At 37.7% G+C, this 20,620-nt stretch overlaps 1 protein-coding gene across 1 annotated transcript in view; it reads right to left on the bottom strand.

The window, feature by feature from the left end:
- LOC140233365 (putative ATP-dependent RNA helicase TDRD12) overlaps window positions 1-20,620 on the bottom strand; it is a 61,593-nt gene that overhangs the window by 28,631 nt on the left and 12,342 nt on the right. Inside the window, exons 4-14 of the mRNA XM_072313471.1 lie at window positions 18,071-18,208; window positions 16,124-16,225; window positions 15,335-15,379; window positions 14,167-14,358; window positions 11,994-12,122; window positions 10,255-10,375; window positions 9,530-9,669; window positions 8,535-8,672; window positions 7,681-7,745; window positions 6,727-6,829; window positions 181-459 (exon numbers count right to left, since the gene is read on the bottom strand). Coding sequence (XP_072169572.1) covers window positions 181-459; window positions 6,727-6,829; window positions 7,681-7,745; window positions 8,535-8,672; window positions 9,530-9,669; window positions 10,255-10,375; window positions 11,994-12,122; window positions 14,167-14,358; window positions 15,335-15,379; window positions 16,124-16,225; window positions 18,071-18,208 — 1,452 coding nt within the window. The remainder of the gene's footprint in view (window positions 1-180; window positions 460-6,726; window positions 6,830-7,680; window positions 7,746-8,534; window positions 8,673-9,529; window positions 9,670-10,254; window positions 10,376-11,993; window positions 12,123-14,166; window positions 14,359-15,334; window positions 15,380-16,123; window positions 16,226-18,070; window positions 18,209-20,620) is intronic.

The following is a 20,620-nucleotide window of genomic DNA, read 5'->3' as shown; positions in this document are numbered from 1 at the left end:
TCTTCACCTCAAAAAATACAATTCCTTTAAAATGGTAGGCTTTAAGTCCATAAAAGGCTAAACTACACATTGACTTCATGCTAAAAAAAGCCTTCATGGTTGATTAAAAAAAAAAAAAAAAAATGGCTCAATCCAATACAGCCAGGTGTCCTACAATAGGAGAACAAAACCTTCACATACCTCGGCTGTCGCGGGTGTGTCCTCCGTTGCCTTGGCAATCCACGAGAGAACCTGGACCCGGGCATAGCACCCCACGCTATCCACCACACCACAGACCTGTCCAATCTTTAGCGGCCTCTGGGCCAGCTGGTGGGCGGGGTCAGCGTACCAGGCTTGGAGGTCAAGGTTCAGTTGGACGGCGTCGGTCTCCATGGAGACAGTGTGGTGGTGGTCTGATGGGCGGTGCTTGATGAGGCGGGCGTAGTAACAGGAGGCATCAACCACGTGGGTAATGAGCACCTAGGTAGGTACATAAAACATATTTGATAAGCATTGTGCAAAGAGAGGAACAACTTGTGTGTGTTTATATCTAAACATTTGAGTGTGCGAACATCTATAATCAGAATAGCTCATATCTGTTCCCTGTTAATTCCCTATTTAACAGTGTTTGTGTTTCACATTTGTGTGGCGCTCCGTCGGAATGAGTCAAAAGTCGCAAAAAATGAAATCGTAGTTATGCCTATATGTGAATTCTACAGACTCTAAGCTTTACACTGATATGTAAATCAACTCATTTCGACATCCCTATAGATCATAAAAACGAATATTAACTACACTTATGATGTCAGTCCATTTTCTAAATAACGGAGAAAATCGCTCTCAAAGTTCAGGTTATGTTCAAGCTCACAACCTGTTTCTTTCACGGGACGAAACAATGCAACAGTCCTGCTTAGCGACGGCGTTTACGCTCCATCGCACGCACAACCATATAAGGCGATAGCTTGGGTGTGTAAGATAATTAACCAATCGCAGGACAGGTCTATCATTAACGATTCTGACCAATACGGTAGTCCGAATGTAAACTTTGGGGCGTTTGTGTCCGTGCCGCTGCTGCCGCATGAATGAGTCGGTACGCGTTGTGTGTCGGCTGCGGTGTAGTTTGCCCCAAGTTTTTAACTCACAAACAATAGGAAACAGTAGAAAGAAAAAGGCAGCAATGCGTATTACGAAAAGCATCTATAGCGAGAGCGTTGATCGCTTCCATTCTCCTCCCATGTTGTTGTCAATGGAAACTATACAGGATGCGTTTAGCAAGTACCAATACCTAAATCGAAAATGAGAACCTGTTGTAGGCGGGCACGCAATGCGTCTTACGAGAAGCGTCTTTTAGCGAGGGCGTTGATCGCTTCCATTCTCCTCCCATGTAGTTGTTGTCAATGGAAACTAAAGAGGATGCGTTTAGCAAGTACCAATACCTAGAAAGAACCTGAGAACCCATTGTAGGCGGGGGTTCAAAATGAAGTTAATTAACGATAGTCGTCTTTTGAAATTGTATTCTTTGCGTGTACTAAAAACCCTCAAATTACGCACATGGTCGTAATGTTGCAGAACATAAAAGACTGCTTTCGCGTCTGTTCTGCTGCAGCTGTATACCTCCGTAACATTCTGAATTCCCGCCATATTAGGCACATTTCCTTTATAGGCGTTGCGTCCTCAGTAATTATCGATTATCAAGCTTGCCAATGCTGCACATTTTATTACTATACGTATCAGAAGCAAAGGTTGATGTAGGCCTGACAGCTTCACGTTGGGTTTATAATAATGACTGTATCATGAATATACTTCTTATTCTCGGTCACTTTTGTAATACCATAGCATATAAAGAAGCGTTAACTTGTAGCTTAAGTTTTTTTTTTCCCTCACATTTACAGTTACAATCTTTCTGCATTTCTGAAGTTGAGTATAGATAATTATACTGACATATATTCTGAATTAATACTTTACGGAGGCCTTACTCATTTCGTTTTGTATTCACAAACCTTACTAAAATAAATGATTGCTTGATTACTTTCGGCTAAAGGAAACACCGGAAAAGGAACCGCATTTAATGTGTGTGTGTTTGTTTGTTGCTGTTTTTTTTAACGAACCTAAGCTAATAGCGAACCATATTTCATTGTGTGATTAACGAACCTTCAGAATAATCAATTGAATTCCCCCCAAAAAACAAACAAACAAACAAACAATTCAATGTCATGCGTTGTCAATAGTGATAAAAGGCCCGTTTTTATTTAGTAGTGTGCATGTCTCAATACTCCTGTGTTTCTTTTTAAGGATGTAACTCTCCTTATGATTGCGATTGATGTTGAGCTATATCTTTCCCGCAAGCTTGAAAAGGAAGCAGCTAAAATTCAGGCAAGGAGAAGAGTTTTTTTTTTTTTCCCATGAGATACAATCATTAAGACACACAGTACATTTACTCCCGAAAGTTGTGTGATTGCTTATGCGCTAAAGAATTGTGTCCATTATAATGTATCAGGCACTATACAAAACGGTTGAAATCTGCTGAAAGTCGAACTTCGTTTTTTTTTTTTATATATATATTTCATTTCCATTTCAAGCGGGGATAGACTATAGGAATTAGTTTGTCTCTACTGACAGGAGACACTAGTTTTCCAGTACATACTCCGCATTTAAACAGTCGCCATGTTTTCGTGGTCAGAATCAGATACACACGTCCATACCTACCTGTAATAGTCCGCATAAAAAAACAAGCACGCCAAACAAATAATTTGATAGAATTAATAGAACCCTCAGCGATATCATGCATGGCAGATCAAATCAAGTTCAGTAGGTGAGAAAGCTAAATGATGTTAAAAAGTTGACTTCTTTGCGTTTCTCTTTCAGTTTATGAAAACAGAATTACACTATTGAAGCGGATTGTCTTTGTTTTCAACCAATGCCATACAAAGCATTTTTAGTCTTCTGAGCAAATCTGAATCCCTATATACTTTAATTTTTGCTTGATAATGTAATAACACTGGTTATAACTTTAAAAAGGACTCGCAAATTCAAAGTTTCAAACCGTATACTAAGACATTATATCGAACACGGTGTATTTCAAAAAAACATTTTGAATGCGTTGTGTGTTAGCATGTTAATGGAATCAATCTGACTTTTATTTTCCGTACGTAAAGCGCACAGAAACGAAACCAAATGTTACCAAATACAGTGGAATCCATTGTACGGGGTGGTATTATTATTATAAGTATATCCCTTTCCTTTTTACTTTTATTATTTGGTTGAAGCAGTAGTCAAACCATGTGTCATTATCGTAGCGACATCACTTAGGAATTAGAATGTATGAAGATAATGGTTACTCATTTATTTCACGCTATTATTATAGCATTTGCATTTTCCAACTGTTATTGACAGTATTATGGTACTGTATGGTTACGATTACGAATGTTGGTTATGAATTCAAAAGGTAGCTGTTTTGAAACGGTAGTTCGGTACAAGTTCGAAACGCAAACGAAATCATCGTCATAGGGGGAACTGATAGCTCTAGAAAACTTGTTTAGCCCAATAAAGATTACCGTATGCAATCCTTGTAAAATGTTTTGACTATGGCCATCTGTTGAGTATTTTGAGAAATTATATAAAGAATTATTTGTTTAGACTATGCCAAGAATTAGTTTGAACTATGAGAATAAAAATGCGTGGTTACCCCAACAATGTCGTAGTTCGATGTATAGACATGATGGGTAAAGTGAATTCATGACTTGTTGACTAATCTTTGCTGATTGATGATCATTTCCGTATTAAAAACCATCAGATAAGTCTCGTAGATGATACCTTTGTAATCGTAGTCAAAATTCTGTTGAGCGATGAGACGAAAACCAACAAACAAAATGCCATGTATCATCGCTCGAGTTTCCAACATTTGGCGTCACCCGACCAACAATAAGTGACGAATCAAATGGAACATTATATTGTGGGAAAGCGGACTGTGTTACGATTTTGAAATGTTGTGAGCAATTCTTTAAAAAAAAGAGAGAGAAAATGAGGCAGAGTTCAACAAATTAGAAAAAGCACGTAAATGCAGGCGATCATGTTTAATAGTCAAAGTAAGAGATTACAATCGGCCATGCGGATGTATATGATTGCCTTATTTACATGTCTGATTTCTATAAACTATGTTATATTTAAATTTAAGTTCCCTTCCCTCCTTGATAAAAGTTGTGTTGTGTTTTCGCTATAGGCATTTATTAGGACACGCTATAAAAACGACAACAAATGACTACTATACATCAAGAGATGACCTATACATGAACTACAATAATTCTGTACGTTCTGATATAATGCAACTGCTTGTTTGTTTGTTTGTTTGCTTGTTTGTTTTGAATTACCATGGTCTATGTTTACCATGGTCTATGTCAGGAGAAAGATGAAGAAAAATAGTAGAGTGTATCACTTTCAAATCCGAATGATTGCGATAAGTGTGTATTCCCGCCCTTTCTATACAGGTAAACGATTTAAGCTTGGTATGCTATTATAAAAGCCTTGTGTCACGCAGAAGAACTGATTCCGCGATCCCTTTAACCTTTCATAAAATTCACATTTTAAGATAGTAACGATAGCTTGTAGGAGATAAAGTAAGTAAGCGTCCCTGGCTGTGGTTCTGAACACAAAAGGGGACTGAAAAAATCTTTTACAAATTAGCAGACATAATGCCGATCCTCCAACACTGTCGCTCCATTACGTCACTAAAGCTGCTATCAATGACGAAAAAAGAATACTGGTTGCGTGATTATCCACCCTTTGATAGCAGGAAGTTTAACTTTCATTGTTCAAGGCTTCGTTGATGCGGGGTTTACTCGGATACAAGGCGTGAACAGTGTCGTCCGAGTTCTTTCATTCGGAATTCCTCAGAATACACAATTCAATAGGCAATTAGCGCTGCTACTTCGCAAAGCTGTTAGCCAAATTCTTTGCAGACTTGACCTCTCACATGTCAGCTACACGTAAGACACGACAAACAGCTATCATTACACACATTCTGATTTTAGAAAAATAAAGAAACACACTTTTGAGAAGCGACACAGCTTTCTGTCACTTTCTCAAATAGGTCCTACTTCTAAAAAATACACAAATGACAAGAGTCAGAATATCCTCCAAAGGGAACACGAGCTATTTGGGCATTGATAATGTTTGTCGTCCGATTTCTCTCCATGTCGTCGCGGTCCAAACCATCATAAGAAAATAGGGCAATAAGTTTTATTAACCGGGGAAATAAAATTACGCATTACATACATTTGGCTTAAAGTATCATACGAATTGTCGACTTTATAAAGACGAGAATAATTGACAACTTAGGCCATGCTATATCTCCAAAGATGAACTTTAAACAGCAAGTCACATACCAGGGAACGCAAGTTATAATTATTTGAATGAATTCATTAATGAGGCCAATAAGAGTTGTAAAAGTACACACACACATAGAGAGGTTTCAAGTTCGATATGTGATCATGTATTAGCTCATTGATAAAGTATCATAAATTTTTCGTGATCATTCGTTGGAAGTATTTTTTTTCAGCGCCATTTGTGCGTCACATCAATCACCACTTCATGAAATGTGGTGCATGTATCAAACGCAACTCGCTGGTCATGCAATCGATAGCCTTGGTCAGCTCACTGTTATTACGTAATTAAGCCCTAGCAGCCGCCGACGCCGCCGCGCGCACCATGCTTTGTTTTGTCTTCAATGGGGTCAAGAGCAATGCTTCATTAGCATACGCCCTAGCAACGGAGGCGGAGTTTCAATCGGGCAAGAACAATAGGTGCGAAACGCAACGCAAAGGCGAGCATTCGAAAAAAATGAAACCGAAAAAAATTGTCGCAGAAAAACTGTGATTTGGGACACTTGTCCTCATTTTTACACGCTGAAATTTTCTGTACAAATAGATAAAACGTCAAGGAATCAAAATCCGTCATAAAAAAATTTCGACCCGAGCAGTGCTTCCCCTTCATTTTCCGCTCATTACGGGAAAAGTCCCCGTGCGACTTATGACTCATTTTGTCGGAGCGCCACACATTTATGGATGTATACATGACTGATTCTTATTAACTAACATTTTATCAAACAAACAATGAAATAAATATACACAATAATGAATATCAAACTCTACTTATGCCTGTAAATAATGACTATGGCAACAAGCAAAAAGCTGATCTGAATTGAAGTATTACCACACGATAATTGAGACCGTAGTATCAGTACATAGGGGCAATCCATAGTTAGGTTCATACTTGATGTAAACACACTTTGTAAGTAAAAGAAGCCCCCTGCCAATACCTTCAAAATTTTTGTTTTGTTCTTGTTTTTTTTTTTTTTTTTTTTTTTTTTGGGGGGGGGGGGGGCGTTATGTCTTTTGTTTTTTTCACTCATGCCAGCTCTAATACATCTACATGTATTTGATACTTGATTATATTTATATTATGTCCGTACATGCATGCTTGATACATCTGAAGTGCTTGTGATGAAAAGGTGCTATAAATTAAATGCTAGTGTTTTGTTAAGTTCACAATGTGGCCCATCACCATTAGGCAAGAGCAACACATTACTCATACTCAAATAAGGATTATCAACTAAAAGTATCAAATGGACCTGGGCCTGGATACCTCAGGTCAATGTCTTGTGCACCTGAAAACATAACGGGCTTATAAACATCTGGATACAAACATAATAAACTATGGTATCAGTTTTCCTGACTGGATCCTCGAGCATACCATAACTGTCCCCTGAGTGGGCAGGTCAATGTACACTTTCTGGGAGCCTGGTGTGTCGACCTCTGGGAACACCATGTGTCTGCCAGAACATTTAATCTGGTTCCTGGAGGAATAGACGAAGAAGAAGAAGAAGAAGAAGAAGAAGAAACACTTTACATTTATCATGATTCAATCAAAATTCAACTGTCTTTCTGAATCAGTATATTAATAGGTCATTTTAGCACAATCTATCTTTCCAGTGTCGTCATTGCTCTGCCGTGAAAACTGTTTAGTGCCTTCAGAAGCCAAAATAAGGGAAATTCTACCTCTTTTACCCTTGGCCTGCACAAAATGATGAAGGCTCCACAAACAATCATGTGACATTTTGGAACATATTTTGTGAACATGCCAACAACCACAAGGCAATGTTTGCCAAACTTGATACTATTTCATAGTATTTTTTCCTCATATCTCTCTTCATAGAAACTATTCTCTGTCTGCCTTTACCTGCATCATGAGCATCTATTCATGGTAGGTACTGGTGCATTATAAGTGTTTATATTATCATCATTATTTTTATTTCTAGGAATAGCTGTTGATACATTGTAGGTACACTATAGCACTTTAAGATGTATCCCAATTTGGCAAGCATCACCCTCAAAACCATTTTTTACTTTTTTCTTATCTATCTATCAACCTTTTTCTCTTTTTTTTTCTTCTTTTTTATCTATATCAAACAAAAGCACATCTACAGCTGGTAAGAGGAGCACAATTCCACTATTTTTCCAATCTCCTTTCACTTTCCAATATACGCAATCTTGTCACACTATCATGCCGTATCACTTTCAAAACATAAACGCTAAAATGTGACAGGCATATGCTGAAATATGTACGGAGATAATAGAATTAGAACTTTAAGAAGAGTGTATTCAAACAGACAGTAAAGAAGGGCAGAGCTTAAGTTTGATCTCTCACCTGCACACTCCAAAACATTTCAGGCTATGGCAGAGGGGCTTGGTCTTCTTCCGTTCCTCTTTTGCCTAAAATGGAATGACATTGGGCAAAACCATTGAACACATCCAAGATTGATGAAGAGATTTTCAAAGGGATATTGTACAACCTACATGTAGCACCAGCCTCTATTTTGGACTGGAGAAAATGTCCATATTTTTCAAATATCTTCTGCTGAATATCAGTTGAAAATATTCTAGTGAGAGTATTCTACTACATAAACTGCATACACACTAACATCCATCACTGCTAATCTGTCATTCGTGCTGTAAGATACAGCCAAGCAAGGTACTTGGAAATAAAATGTACATTGGAAAAAAAAAATCTGAGAACAAATTACTTTCTTCCATGATGATCTATCTATCAACCTACCTACCTGCCTATCTATCTATCAATCTATCTCTCTATCTATCTATGTATCTATGTATGTATCTATGTATGTATGTATCTATCTATCTATCTATCTCTGCATCTATCTACCTATAATATTTCTATCTACCTATCTATCTACCTACCTATCTATCTATTCATCTGTTTACCTATGTATGTATGTCTGTATGTATGTATGTATGTATGCTTATTTGTATCTATATTCTATATCTATATCTATTCATTCATTTATCTATCTATCTATCTATCTATCTACATGTTGTATCTATCTATCTATTACATCAGATCTATATAACTACCTTTGTTCCATCCAATGACCTATGTTTTTATCTATCTATCAGCTGGTATAGGTCTGCGATGTCCAAGGACTGCATCTTTCCATCTCTCCCTTCTAATTTCCAATGTCTGCCAGGGCATCACTAACTAACCTGTTCGATTTCTTCCTTCTCTGCAACGTGGCTAGGAACGCCCTGCCCCGAACGACTCAGAATGTCTGCCAGGTGAGACAGTGCGTGTATGTTGGTTTTGTCCACAAAGAGGATGGACTGGCACTTGGACTTCTTCACCTTAAAGAAAAAATTGCAAGTAAAGTAAGTTAAAGGGATGGTACAGTACTGGTGGAGATGAGAATTAGGCTTTTAATTTTTTGTGAGATACCAAGAAAACACTTATGAAATAGTACAGAGCATACCATTTTAACAGCAATTCAAAGTTTTTGTGATGAAAATCGGGTTTGGAATGACTGAAACATCCAAAAACAAAGTAAAGCAAAGCAATCGTAATAAAGTGTGGGTCCCACACTTAATTAGAATCGATCTTTTTTGGATATCTCAGCCATTTCAAAACCAATTTTCATCAAAGAAACGTCAAATTCCTCATAGAATTGCATGCTCTTTCATATTTCATAAGAGGTTTCTCATTATTCCACCAAAAATTGTTGGAAACCAGAAATTAGGTCTCAACCAAAACTGTACGATCCCTTTAAATTAAATGTTAACATGCATTTAAATGTGCCGTATCTATCATGCAATATACTCTCAGTGCATGAGAGTCTACCTAAAGTGACAATAGCATGCACAAAACAACAGCAAACTAGTGGCACAATCTTACAAATGCAATGCTCAGTGAAATCAACCAAAACTACAATTAAACAAATATGACTTAATTAAGAAGAGTCTTAAAATTGGTATGTGAGGTTTCCTGTCAGATGTTAAGTTTAGTTAAAAGAAAAGATTGGGACATTCTATTTCACTTGATAGTCTTGTTTGCACATAGATGCCCATGTAGCTTCATTTCAAGCCTCTTTCTTCCTTTAATATATTGAGTGTAATGGCAAGCTGTCCCTCTGAATTCCATGGAATTTTCCCATAGAGAGGACATTTTGTAAAGGAACAGAAAAAAGCACAATTTCAGGCTGAACTACCTGTTTCAGCTGGACCTCATAATGTCGCATCATGCAGCCGAGTCGCCTGCCGTAGGCATTCTTGCTTGGGGGGAAGTCAAAGTGGATGATGTAAGCCGCATCAGTAACCCCCATGTCCTTGATGGCTCCATCCGTCATGACTATGAATGGCAGAAATACACAGGGAAGTAATAACAACAGTTTATCACAGCATTCATTAGTCTTGCATGGCAGATAACTTTAGGTATCAGTCTTCAACATACTTGCTACATTATCATATGCATACTTTTAGTTTTAAGTTTATAATGAATTCTGTAGTAAAAAAAGCTGCTGAATAAAGTGCATTATAATGAATTCTCACTTGTCAAAACAGACCCTTGTTTAGTTTTGTTGTTGTTGTTGTTTTTTTTTTCCTGGAGCAGTTGACCCAGATGGAACCATAAAGTAAAAAGAAAAAAGAAAAATACATTCAGATTTTTCCTCTTCAAACCCTCCAGATAAACCAAGTGCTTTTAAAAGGTTTCTGAGAAAGATATTAATACTTCTCTATATTCTAGCTTTCTGTATCTAAGTTCAATGAACCTTCAGATTCTGAAAGTTAAAAGGGAATGAGAACCAGAAATATATATGGATTGAATGAATGCAGAATTATTAGTACAGCACATCAATGAAGTTGAAGGAACATCGAGACAATCTGTCCAAAAGTTAAGGATTTCCAAAGTTTCGGTACCGCCTGGAAGACTTACCAAGGAGAGGAATAGAGTCTGGCCTGTGGTGTGCTGACCACTCCTTCTTGACCTTGTCCAGGGTGTCGGTCATCATGTCTTCGGTGGCCATCAGGGTGTAGTGGGAGGAGGAGATCAGAATCTGTGATGGTGGGGGGGGGGGGGGGGACCAGACACGCCCATTGTTATCATTGTGACCTGCCATCACCAAGGCCCGATGACCTCACTAAGCATCCAGGTTTCTGATTTTCATTACTAATTTGTTAGAGTTTTTCTTGGACTTTAAGCTTTCGAAAAGTGCTGAGGGATTTTTTACCAATCTACCTTAAAAAAAATGGTATCAAAGTTAGCAACAAAATTAATGTTTACTAAAAAAAAACAACAAACAAAACAAACTTTGAAGTCAACATACATGTGTATGGTCTAGTGTGGTTGAGATTAGGCATTTAAACACAATCAGTCATTGACTAACACCAAGCATCTTGCATAATAATAATAATAAAATAAAAAAAATCAAATTTGATTTAAAAAAAATGATGGCTTGGAAATATGTCATGAACATCATGATTGTTAATATGGAGATGAATTCTCCTTTATTGCATCTTACTCAACTTACAATGACATCAGTTTCAAAGTTATCATTACAAAATAATTCAATTTTGTGCACTAAAGATTGCCTTGGAAAATAATGTCTTTAACACACACCTTTAGAAAAAAATATGATATGCCATACATATCAGCAGAAAGTGCAATAGGTGAATTACCCTGGACAAAACAACAAAGTTAGTATGGATCACTTTTAGCACACTCCCATGAGCAAAGAACTATTAAGGGTCTAAAAATGCAAAGTAGAATATCAACTTGACCTTTGACTGATGATCATATACTAAGTATATAGATGTTCCTCTAATAGTGAAGATCTTTTCTGATCTTTTCTCTCTCTTTTTTTTTTTTCAGTTTCACTGCTATTGTGTAAAAGTTCATTTTGTCATTTTGTGTGTCTGCTAACATCTCGTAATGTTCATACATAAATAAATGACACTGTCCAAACTCCGAGAAAACAATTTTCCCAGTCTGTCTCCCTCTCTTTCTCAGAAAAACATCCAAACAAAATAGACTTCATTGAAGAGTGTCTTAAAGGTAGGGAATCCCATTTGCATGCCTTAAATGAAGAGTTGTATAAACACAGTGGTATGTTGAAGAGAGTATCATTTTAGAAACGCCCATAAAGTATTGAAAGTGGAAGGTAACATTTAGTACATTTTTATTGACCGTTAGATTTTGAATTGAATTTTTTTCAGGGCTCACCGTAAATTCCAGTACATTACTAGACTACCTTTGCAGACCCATACACTGCATGTGTGTCCATCATGTATAATTTGTGAAGAAAGTTCATCAAAACTTACAAACATTTCTATATACATTCTTGCCACACACTCTATATGTTATTACATCAGCTCTTATACTTTTAGATTTGAGTTTATATAGATAAAAAATACAGAAGACTGCAACAAAAAGGTTTAAGTGTGGCTGACACACAGAACTACTGAGTAGTTGAGTTTTGTGCATTATTCAAATTGTAGATAACTGTTGACTTCCAAATTTCTCAGCAGTGGCCCAAACAATTCCCCTGAGGTTCATATTTAATGTTTTGCTGCATTTTGGGAGGTCTGTGAAAGGTATCCCCTACCTTTAACAGTTCTCATTGCCTCTGAAAAATGTCCTCGGCAGAATGACCATTCTGTCTCCCAGCCGCTTACCTTGGTCAAATCGTTTGCCTTCTTCCGGTCGTTGGTGAAGATGATGACCTTTGTACCCTTGGCAAGGCCCGATTGCAGTTTACCGAGAAGAACACCTGTCCGTTGACTATCTTGTACAACTTCAATGCTCTGTAACACGGAAGGAATATACCAAATGTAATGTGCCCCAATAACGGAGTAAAAATAGTATGCTACCGCTTTCAACACTGTACAGAGTGGATTTAGCGCAATATAAATTCATATTATTATTATTATTATTATTATTATTATTATTATTATTATTATTATTATTATTATTATTATTATTATTATAATTTGTAGAAATAGATGAAGATGCCTACTTGTGCTGTCAATGACATTACACAAGCTCTCTGTTTCTCAAAATCTCTGGGCATAGCAGGGACTGAACAGATGAAAGCATATTTTTTACAGAGATGAAAGTCTGATGCTAACTCTTCACGGGGATATGTTCACCTATCTCTAATGTCACAGCCGAAAAAAAAAATTATTTACCATTCTTGATGGCAGTAGTGTGTGATCACGAGTAAAATGATACGAAACAAGGAAAAATAGAAATTACGCGGTGCGTAATATATGTCCCCGCCGGAAGTAGCATTTTGTAGCAAAATGTACAATATAGGTCAAAAATTAAGCTCAATGGTCAAAGAAGTCAAAGGTCAAAATTCTGTGTAGAAGTTTTGAAACGCTCACCTAATGCCATCACATAAAGCAAACGGAATCGAAATCGGGTTAGAAATGGCGAAGGAGTAGCATTTTGTAGCAAAATGTACAACAAAATGTAGGTCAAAAATTAAGGCCAAAGGTCAAAGAAGTCAAAGGTCAAAATTCTGTGTAGAAGTTTTGAAGCTCTCACCTAGTGCCATCACATAAAGCAAACAGAATCAAAATCGGGTAAGAAATGGCGAAGGAGTAGCATTTTGTAGCAAAATGTACAATACAGGTCAAAAATCAAGGTCAAAGGTCAAAGAAGTCAAAGGTCAACATTCTGTGTAGAAGTTTTGAAGCCCTCCCCTAGTGCCATCACATAAAGCAAACAGAATCGAAATCGGGTTAGAAATGGCGAAGGAGTAGCATTTTGTAGCCAATGTACAATATGGGTCAAAAATCAAGGTCAAAGGTCAAAGAAGTCAAAGGTCAAAATTCTGTGTAGAAGTTTTGAAGCCCTCACCTAGTGCCATCACATAAAGCAAACGGAATCAAAATCGGGTAAGAAATGACGAAGGAGTAGCATTTTGTAGCAAAATGTACAAAACAGGTCAAAAATCAAGGTCAAAGGTCAAAGAAGTCAAAGGTCAAAATTCTGTGTAGAAGTTTTGAAGCCCTCACCTAATGCCATCACATAAAGCAAACGGAATCGAAATCGGGTTAGAAATGGCGATGGAATAGCATTTTGTAGCAAAATGTACAATATAGGTCAAAGGTCAAGGTCAAAGGTCACGACTGAAATTCTGTGTAGAAGTTTCAAAGCTCCCATGTAGTGCTATCATACAAAGCAAACAGAATCAAAATTGGCTCATAAATGACAGAGAAGTAACAAATTGAAGATTTTGATGACACACGGACGGACACACGGACACACACACGTACGGAGCCCGTTTCATAGTCCCCTGCTCGAACTCGTTCGGCAGGGACAAAAATAAGCTTCCAAACTCAATATCAAGGCAAGGTTGGCTAAATCCTTTCATTAATTTTATCATAATTTGTCGGTTGGAGTATCTCCTTTTGTTCATACACATAAAAGGAGAAAAGACATTTGAGAACATGAAAGCATTACCTCTGTAGACTTGAAGTATGGAAGAAGCAACAGGTTAATAAAAAGTTCATGACATTGAAGAAATTTCTTGAAAACACAGAAACTTACAAGAAGAGAAGTAGTCAGGATAGATTTTCCGCGGTTGAGAAGAAACCAAGGAAAAGCAGTCCAGGACTGCAAAGCAAGAATTTTTCACTAATTGTAGTTGACACCTTTTTCACAGCATATTGTCACAAATTGCCACTGGCATTCAATGCATATGATAGTGTACAAAAGAACTTTCACATGCATTTTACTTCCAGAATCTTGGCTCTTGTGAAATTCGTGAAATTACAATGCATACGAAAATTTCTGCTTTTACAATGTACATCACTGGGTGTATTGTTTGTTGATCCTTACCTGTCTCACTTTGGCGTAGATGGCGCCCTCTAGTTTGTGCGTAACGACAACCATCTGATTGGTCATGTAGACCCGTAGGAAGGAGCCAAGGGAGGCGCGCCACTCGGAGGCGAAGACCAGCAGCTGGCGTGGGGCTGACCGCGTGCTTTGGGCCAGCAGGGAGGACGAGTACACCCTCATCAACTGCTTGACCTGTTCGACCAATGGAGTTCAGGAGGGTGCAAAGAAGTAGAAAAAGTAGTAAAAAGGGGTACTTTAGTATGGACCATTTCTGGCTATTCTGTATTTTGCTCACCGTATGACTTTGAATAAAAATTACATAGCAAACATAACTCAGATTAATTTGCACAGTCACAAATCTAATGCTCACCTTTCATGTAATCCTCATTGGTGTTTTCCTACCATGCAAAGGCATATAATTACCAACAAAACGTTACACACTATAAATCTAGTGAAACCAAAAAATTATGTCATCAATTAAGCCATCATAAAATGTGTCTACACTATGCATACAGAATAATTCTGACTAGCAGATATCTAAAGACATACCATTTCTTAAGAAGCAAGTACTCTGCATATGTAAAAAAGAATTCAGATAAATTAGTGCAAAGGAATGTTCTCATATACATGTACCCATAAGGTCTACCAGATAAGAAACAGTGCTATAAGGTGAAATGTACTTTAACATTCAAATTGATTTGATAGAAACACTACTTAATGATACTTCCAGTTTTTCAACAAGCAAAACACTAGTTTGATCATGACATAGAAACTGCCATCCTGTCGACATTCCTAGTAATTGCTTTCAAATTTGACACGTTAAGAATCCTTCCTATACGCAATGGATTGAAAAAAGAAAAGTATTAACATGGTGGGGAAAGCGTCAACTTAAAACATTTTCAGTATTCTCTTAAAGTGGAAATATTTGCTTATTTCTGTGCATCAAGAAACTAGTGTGAAATAAAAGCACATAATTTTTTTTTTTTTTGCTTGTTGTATGTAGCAGGACTGATGTTTTTAATCTGTGGAATGAAAAACACTTGAAATTTGTCTTACACGGCTGAGCATGAAAAATTACTCATGCAAAAAATTCCACTTCTACAGTAGGCCTAACCACCTAAAACAAGCAATTGGCTTCACAAAACTGACACCATTGACAATACCTTACCTCAGCGTTGAAATCTCTGAAGAGAATATGGGCATTGTCAAAGACCTGTAGAGGGATGAACATAGATTTGGTATTATAATTGTGAGCAAGTTGAAGGGGGAAGTAGCATTAAAACAAAATTAATCATATTGGGTGTTATCAATGCAGAAATCTGATTGTATTTTTTTTTTTTAAACATACTGCAGAATGTCCCCCAAAAAGTTACATTGAGATTTTCGAATTGATAACATCCTTTATGATCGACCTGTCTAAGTGCTACTTCAGGGCCTTAAAATATAACATCTTAGCTCTATTTTGCAGAAAACCCCATTCAATTTGGTTAAGCGGTCACTGAGAAATGTAGATTGTTCTAAAGCATATCATGAGTCTGATTCTTCCAATTTTAGCAATTCAATGCCCTTGTGTGTGAATAATAGACAGAACTTGGAGGGAAGAGATTCCCGACATCCTCTACAAAATTCCTCATTTCTCTTTGACCACTGAAGCAAATCGAATGGGGTTTTCTGTAAGATGTGGGCAATGAGTTATAGTTTCATACCCTGAATTTGTATTTAGATTGATTCACTTTTTTTAAAGATATCATTGCGGAGGGTCCCATTGTATTTTTTTTTTTTTTTTTTTTTTTTGACATACTGTACAGGGAGAAGGGGAGTGGGATCTTCCGAGTTGTGACTCTCACAAAACACACACACACACATGAGACCTCCACACTATGTCCTATATGTGGGACACTGTATTTTACCTCTAACTGGATGGGACGAGTACACACTCACACACTCTTTGACTTACCAGGTGGCAGAGGCGGTTGAGGTTGGTGTGGTTGCTTTCCAACATCCTCAAGACACAGGGGATTGTTGAGACTAAGATGTGACAGCCATTGACTAGTTGAACCTTAGCAGCAGATTACATAAGTGACATAATGTAATGATCTCCTTTACAAAACATTACAACTTGCAACTGACTACAAACAAAACAATATTGATAATAATAACAGTAATGACAACAATGATTATGATAATAACAGCAATAACGGAATTAGAAGATAGTAATACTACTACTAATAATAGGAATAAATCATTGCATTTAACTTAAGTTTGTGCCACTACTTATATGTGATTGATTTTCATTATCATTGTATATATGCCACGTACATTATCAACACAGCATTTCAGTTGTATAGATTTTGCAGCTAGAGTAATATGAATATAGTTGATATGATATGGCTGGTTGATATTGATGCAAAATGAACAACAAACCAAAGTACTGCAGTGACATATGAATATAATGTATCATACATTTCATCTGCAATACACGAGAAGTCATAAGCATCTCTACAAAATGGACAAATAAGAATGACGATTGTGATGAATCACTTCTGACTTCAAAAAGAACAGCACAGCCTTAACCCTAACTAGGCCGGGGGGGGGGGGGGGCCTCCGAGGCCCCCCCCTCGACGTTCCGTGTGATGTATCGCAATCGCAAAAAGCTATCGCCGCGACGTTTCATGACATTTTTCTTTCGAGTCTCCCGCATCTTTTGACACGAAATTTGCGACGCCCGGGAACGCGGTTCCGAAGTTACGCATAAATATGTACATGCATGTCAGACCAAAAATTGCTCAAAAACGTGAATTCTTGTACAATTTCAATGCAAACTGTGCTTACAGGCAAATTTCATAAAAGCATGATTATTTTGGTGTTTTATTGATTAAAATCAATGAATAACATATTTTCTTGTTCGGAGCGATGTCGCGGACAAGTTTCGTTGAAAAAACAATGAAAAACATAAAGTCGAAAAAACAAAGAAATAAATAAGAAATTCAAAAAAACAATAAAATACTTAAGAATTTTTTCTGATATCACAATTCTTTTTTATTACATTTGCTAAGGACACTAAAAAGAATATTTACACAGAAAATGTGCCTGTTTTGAGCTTTATTTTGTGATTTATACCAAATAGTCTGATTTTATGCATCATCACGCATAAATTAGCATAATTTAGCATAAATGATGATTTTTTTGAAAAAATAACTTCATGGTATTTTAGATTACATCATAGGCAATGTGTGTGCCAATTTTCGTCACGATCGCGCAGTCGACAGCCGAGATCTGAAGGGGGGGCCTGGGAGGCCCCCCCCCCCCCCGGCTCTATCAACTACCTAAATAGCCCGGCCTAGTTAGGGTTAAAGGGTGTGTACAGGTCTGGTTGAGGTGAGGATTTAGCTTTTAACGTTTTGCGAGATATTCAGAAACCACTCTATGAGATGTCAAAGGGCATGCAATTCTAAGGGGTATCAAAAGTTTATTTGATGAAAATCGGTTTTGAAATAGCTGAGATATCCAAAAACAAGGAGAAACAGCGATCCTAATAAAAGGCGTGGCCTGTCACCTTTTATTATTATCACTTTTTTTGATATCTCAGCCATTTGAAAACCAATTTTCATCAAATAAACATTGAATCCTTCTTAAAATTACATGTTCTTTCATATTTTATAAGAGGTTTCTCATTATCTCACTTAGGATTGTTCAAAACATGAATCCCCACCTCAACCAGTACTGTACAGTCCCTTAAAACCCTGGAAAAGGAAAAATGTGTGTGATATAATCAAAAACTTGTGGATATAATCAAGTATAGTTCTCTTGCCATATACATGTAGCAGTGTCTCTTGTTTGGAGGAATGAAGTGAGAAAATATTAATAGATTGTTATGGAAAAAGAAGAAGAGATATTTTCTTACTTCTTGCTGGTGCTCATTGCCTCCACCATAGATCAAAATGGTCTTGAGAGTTTTGCTGGCTGCCTTCACAAACAGGTCGCACTGCTCTGCTATGGTGGTGGCTTCAGACCATGACGGACAGACAATCAACGCAAGTGGCTGTAGGTTCCACAAACAAAACCATAGTCCACATAATGTGCACAGCGTTCAAATGACAATGAATAACAATACAAACACCTACAACAGCCAGTTTTACGCCTCATTAAATACTCCACAAATCACAACTAGAAATGTCCATTGCCGCGCAATGCGATTGTATCCCCCCACACAAGCAGCAGCTTTTCCTTCATCTTCACGTTTGAGCGAGGAACAAAGATCCCCTCCCCTTCTTCAAACATTAAGGTGAATACTGTATAAGCTGTTATTTTCGCGTACAGATATTTTCGCGAATGACGAGGGAATAGACATTTTCGCGAGATGTTGTTTTCGCGAATCGTCACTGATTCTTACGATAATGCTCTATTAACACAACGCATGGAGTCATTTTCGCGTGTTGTTAAATTCGCGATCCAACTGTGATTCGCGAAATTCGCAAAAAATTAAATCCTCGCAAATATAACAGCTTATACATTATTGTGAAGACTAGGAGCAGCTTCAAAAAACAATATTTATGTAGAAGTAGATTAGAATATAATAGAAAGATTAAATGAGAACTTACCTGTATGAAATTTGATCTTTATTTTACGAGGGAGTTGTAGGAAGAGAATACATTGAGAGAGACCCGCTTTGCGCACGCGCAGTCATTTTTCGAAGCATCAAATGTGGCTGCTGGATATTTGACAGATTATGGAGAACTTAGCCTCAAGTTTGAAAACTTTGGGAGGGAGAGGAGGGAATGTATTCTCTTCCTACAACTCCCTCGTAAAATAAAGATCAAATTTCAAACAGGTAAGTTCTCATTTCATCTTTCTATTTTACTTCTGGAGTCTCCGAAAGAGACTACATTGAGATTTTGAAGCCCAGCAGCCATATTTGTAAGAGAGATAACAGAAATGACTCTATGAATTGTCATTTACCAAAAAGGGTTAATTGTTTACCTTGTCTGGTCATTTCTTTAGTAGAGCAGTTCTGAGACACTTGCTCCCATCATCGAGCAAGGGTTTGCTGTAGAACTTTCTGAAAGTTTTTTCATTCGTCCAGCCTGCCTTCTCAAGGATGAACGAAACTGGCAAGTCTGCTCTGTGTGCAGCTGACGTCGCAGCTGCTCTTGTTGAGTGAGCCTTATATTTTGAAGTGTCGATTCCTGCCGCTGCCATAACATCTTTGATCCACCGGGAGATGGTTTGTGATGTTACTTTCGCATGGGGTCTGCGAAAACTAATAAAGAGCCGACGCTCTTGACCTCGAATTTCCTCAGTCCTCCGCATGTAGGCTTTGATGTAGTTGACAACGCACAATCGACGATCTGGGGGGTAGGCTCTCATGCTCAGTGTGAAGCCAGCGTTTCCCGGCCTATTTTGTTTCAGTAGCTCGCTGAAATGAAATGTTACTGATGATCCCTTGAGTATCATGTTGCCCAAATTAGGAGCTGCAATGACTGTGCTCTCTGTGTTGAGATGACAGCCATGAGCATGCATAGCTTTTTGGTGAGATCTCGTAGGCTCAGTGCATTTGCCGGTGACAGCTTTCTGAGATAGCAAAACACAATATTTACATCCCAAGTATCTACATAGCGAGGTCTTGGGGTTCGGAGATGGAAAACTCCCTTCATAAATCTTGATATCAAAATGTTGTTCCCAACTGTAGAGGCACCATCCTCAAGAACTAGGAATGATGCGAGCGCACTTCTTGCTGTGTTGAGTGCATTGTATCCAAAACCTCCTACATGAAAAAGCTCACTAAGAAATTCTAAAACAAACTGAACATTAGAGTGAAGATGGCTTTTCTTCTTGCTCTTGCAAAAGTCTTTCCACTTCCTTATGTACACACAATATTGCTTCTTGGTAGAGGCTCTCCAAGAAGCGGCCAAAATGTCCACAATTTCCTTCTTTAGTCCTGTCCTTTCGAAGGGCTGCCGCATAACCTGCAACAGAGAAGATCAATTTGATCATACAAGGTATGTGGTTCATGCATTACAGGTTGCGTTAAAAGGTTCCCACTCCTTGTAATTAGCACTGCTTCACCCTTTAACATCCTTTTCAGCTTAGGAAACCATGCCTGTGTGGGCCAATTTGGCACTACCATTATGCCTTCAGCTCTATCTGTCCTAACTTTTTGAAGACATCTTGGGATGAGACAGAATGGGGGTAAGGCATAGAATTTGAATTCTCCCCAATCCAACGTAAATGCATCGATGGCTTCTGCATTTGGATCTGGCAACCAAGTGGCATATCTCTCAAGTTGGTTGTTTAGTCTGGACGCAAAGAGATCAATGTCTGGAAGCCCAAAAAACTGAAACTAGTTTATTAAAGGCTTGCTTGTTAAGCATCCATTCATTTCAGTCACTGAACTTTCTAGACCTGCTGTCTGCCTCAGTATTCTCACTCCCTGGAAGGTGTGCTGCAGTAACCC

The sequence above is a fragment of the Diadema setosum genome, chromosome 9 (assembly GCF_964275005.1).
Source record: "Diadema setosum chromosome 9, eeDiaSeto1, whole genome shotgun sequence".
In the NCBI taxonomy this organism is placed as follows: Eukaryota; Metazoa; Echinodermata; class Echinoidea; order Diadematoida; family Diadematidae; genus Diadema; species Diadema setosum.
The sequence above is the reverse complement of the archived record's forward strand: the minus strand, read 5'-3'. Positions and strand labels throughout refer to the sequence as shown.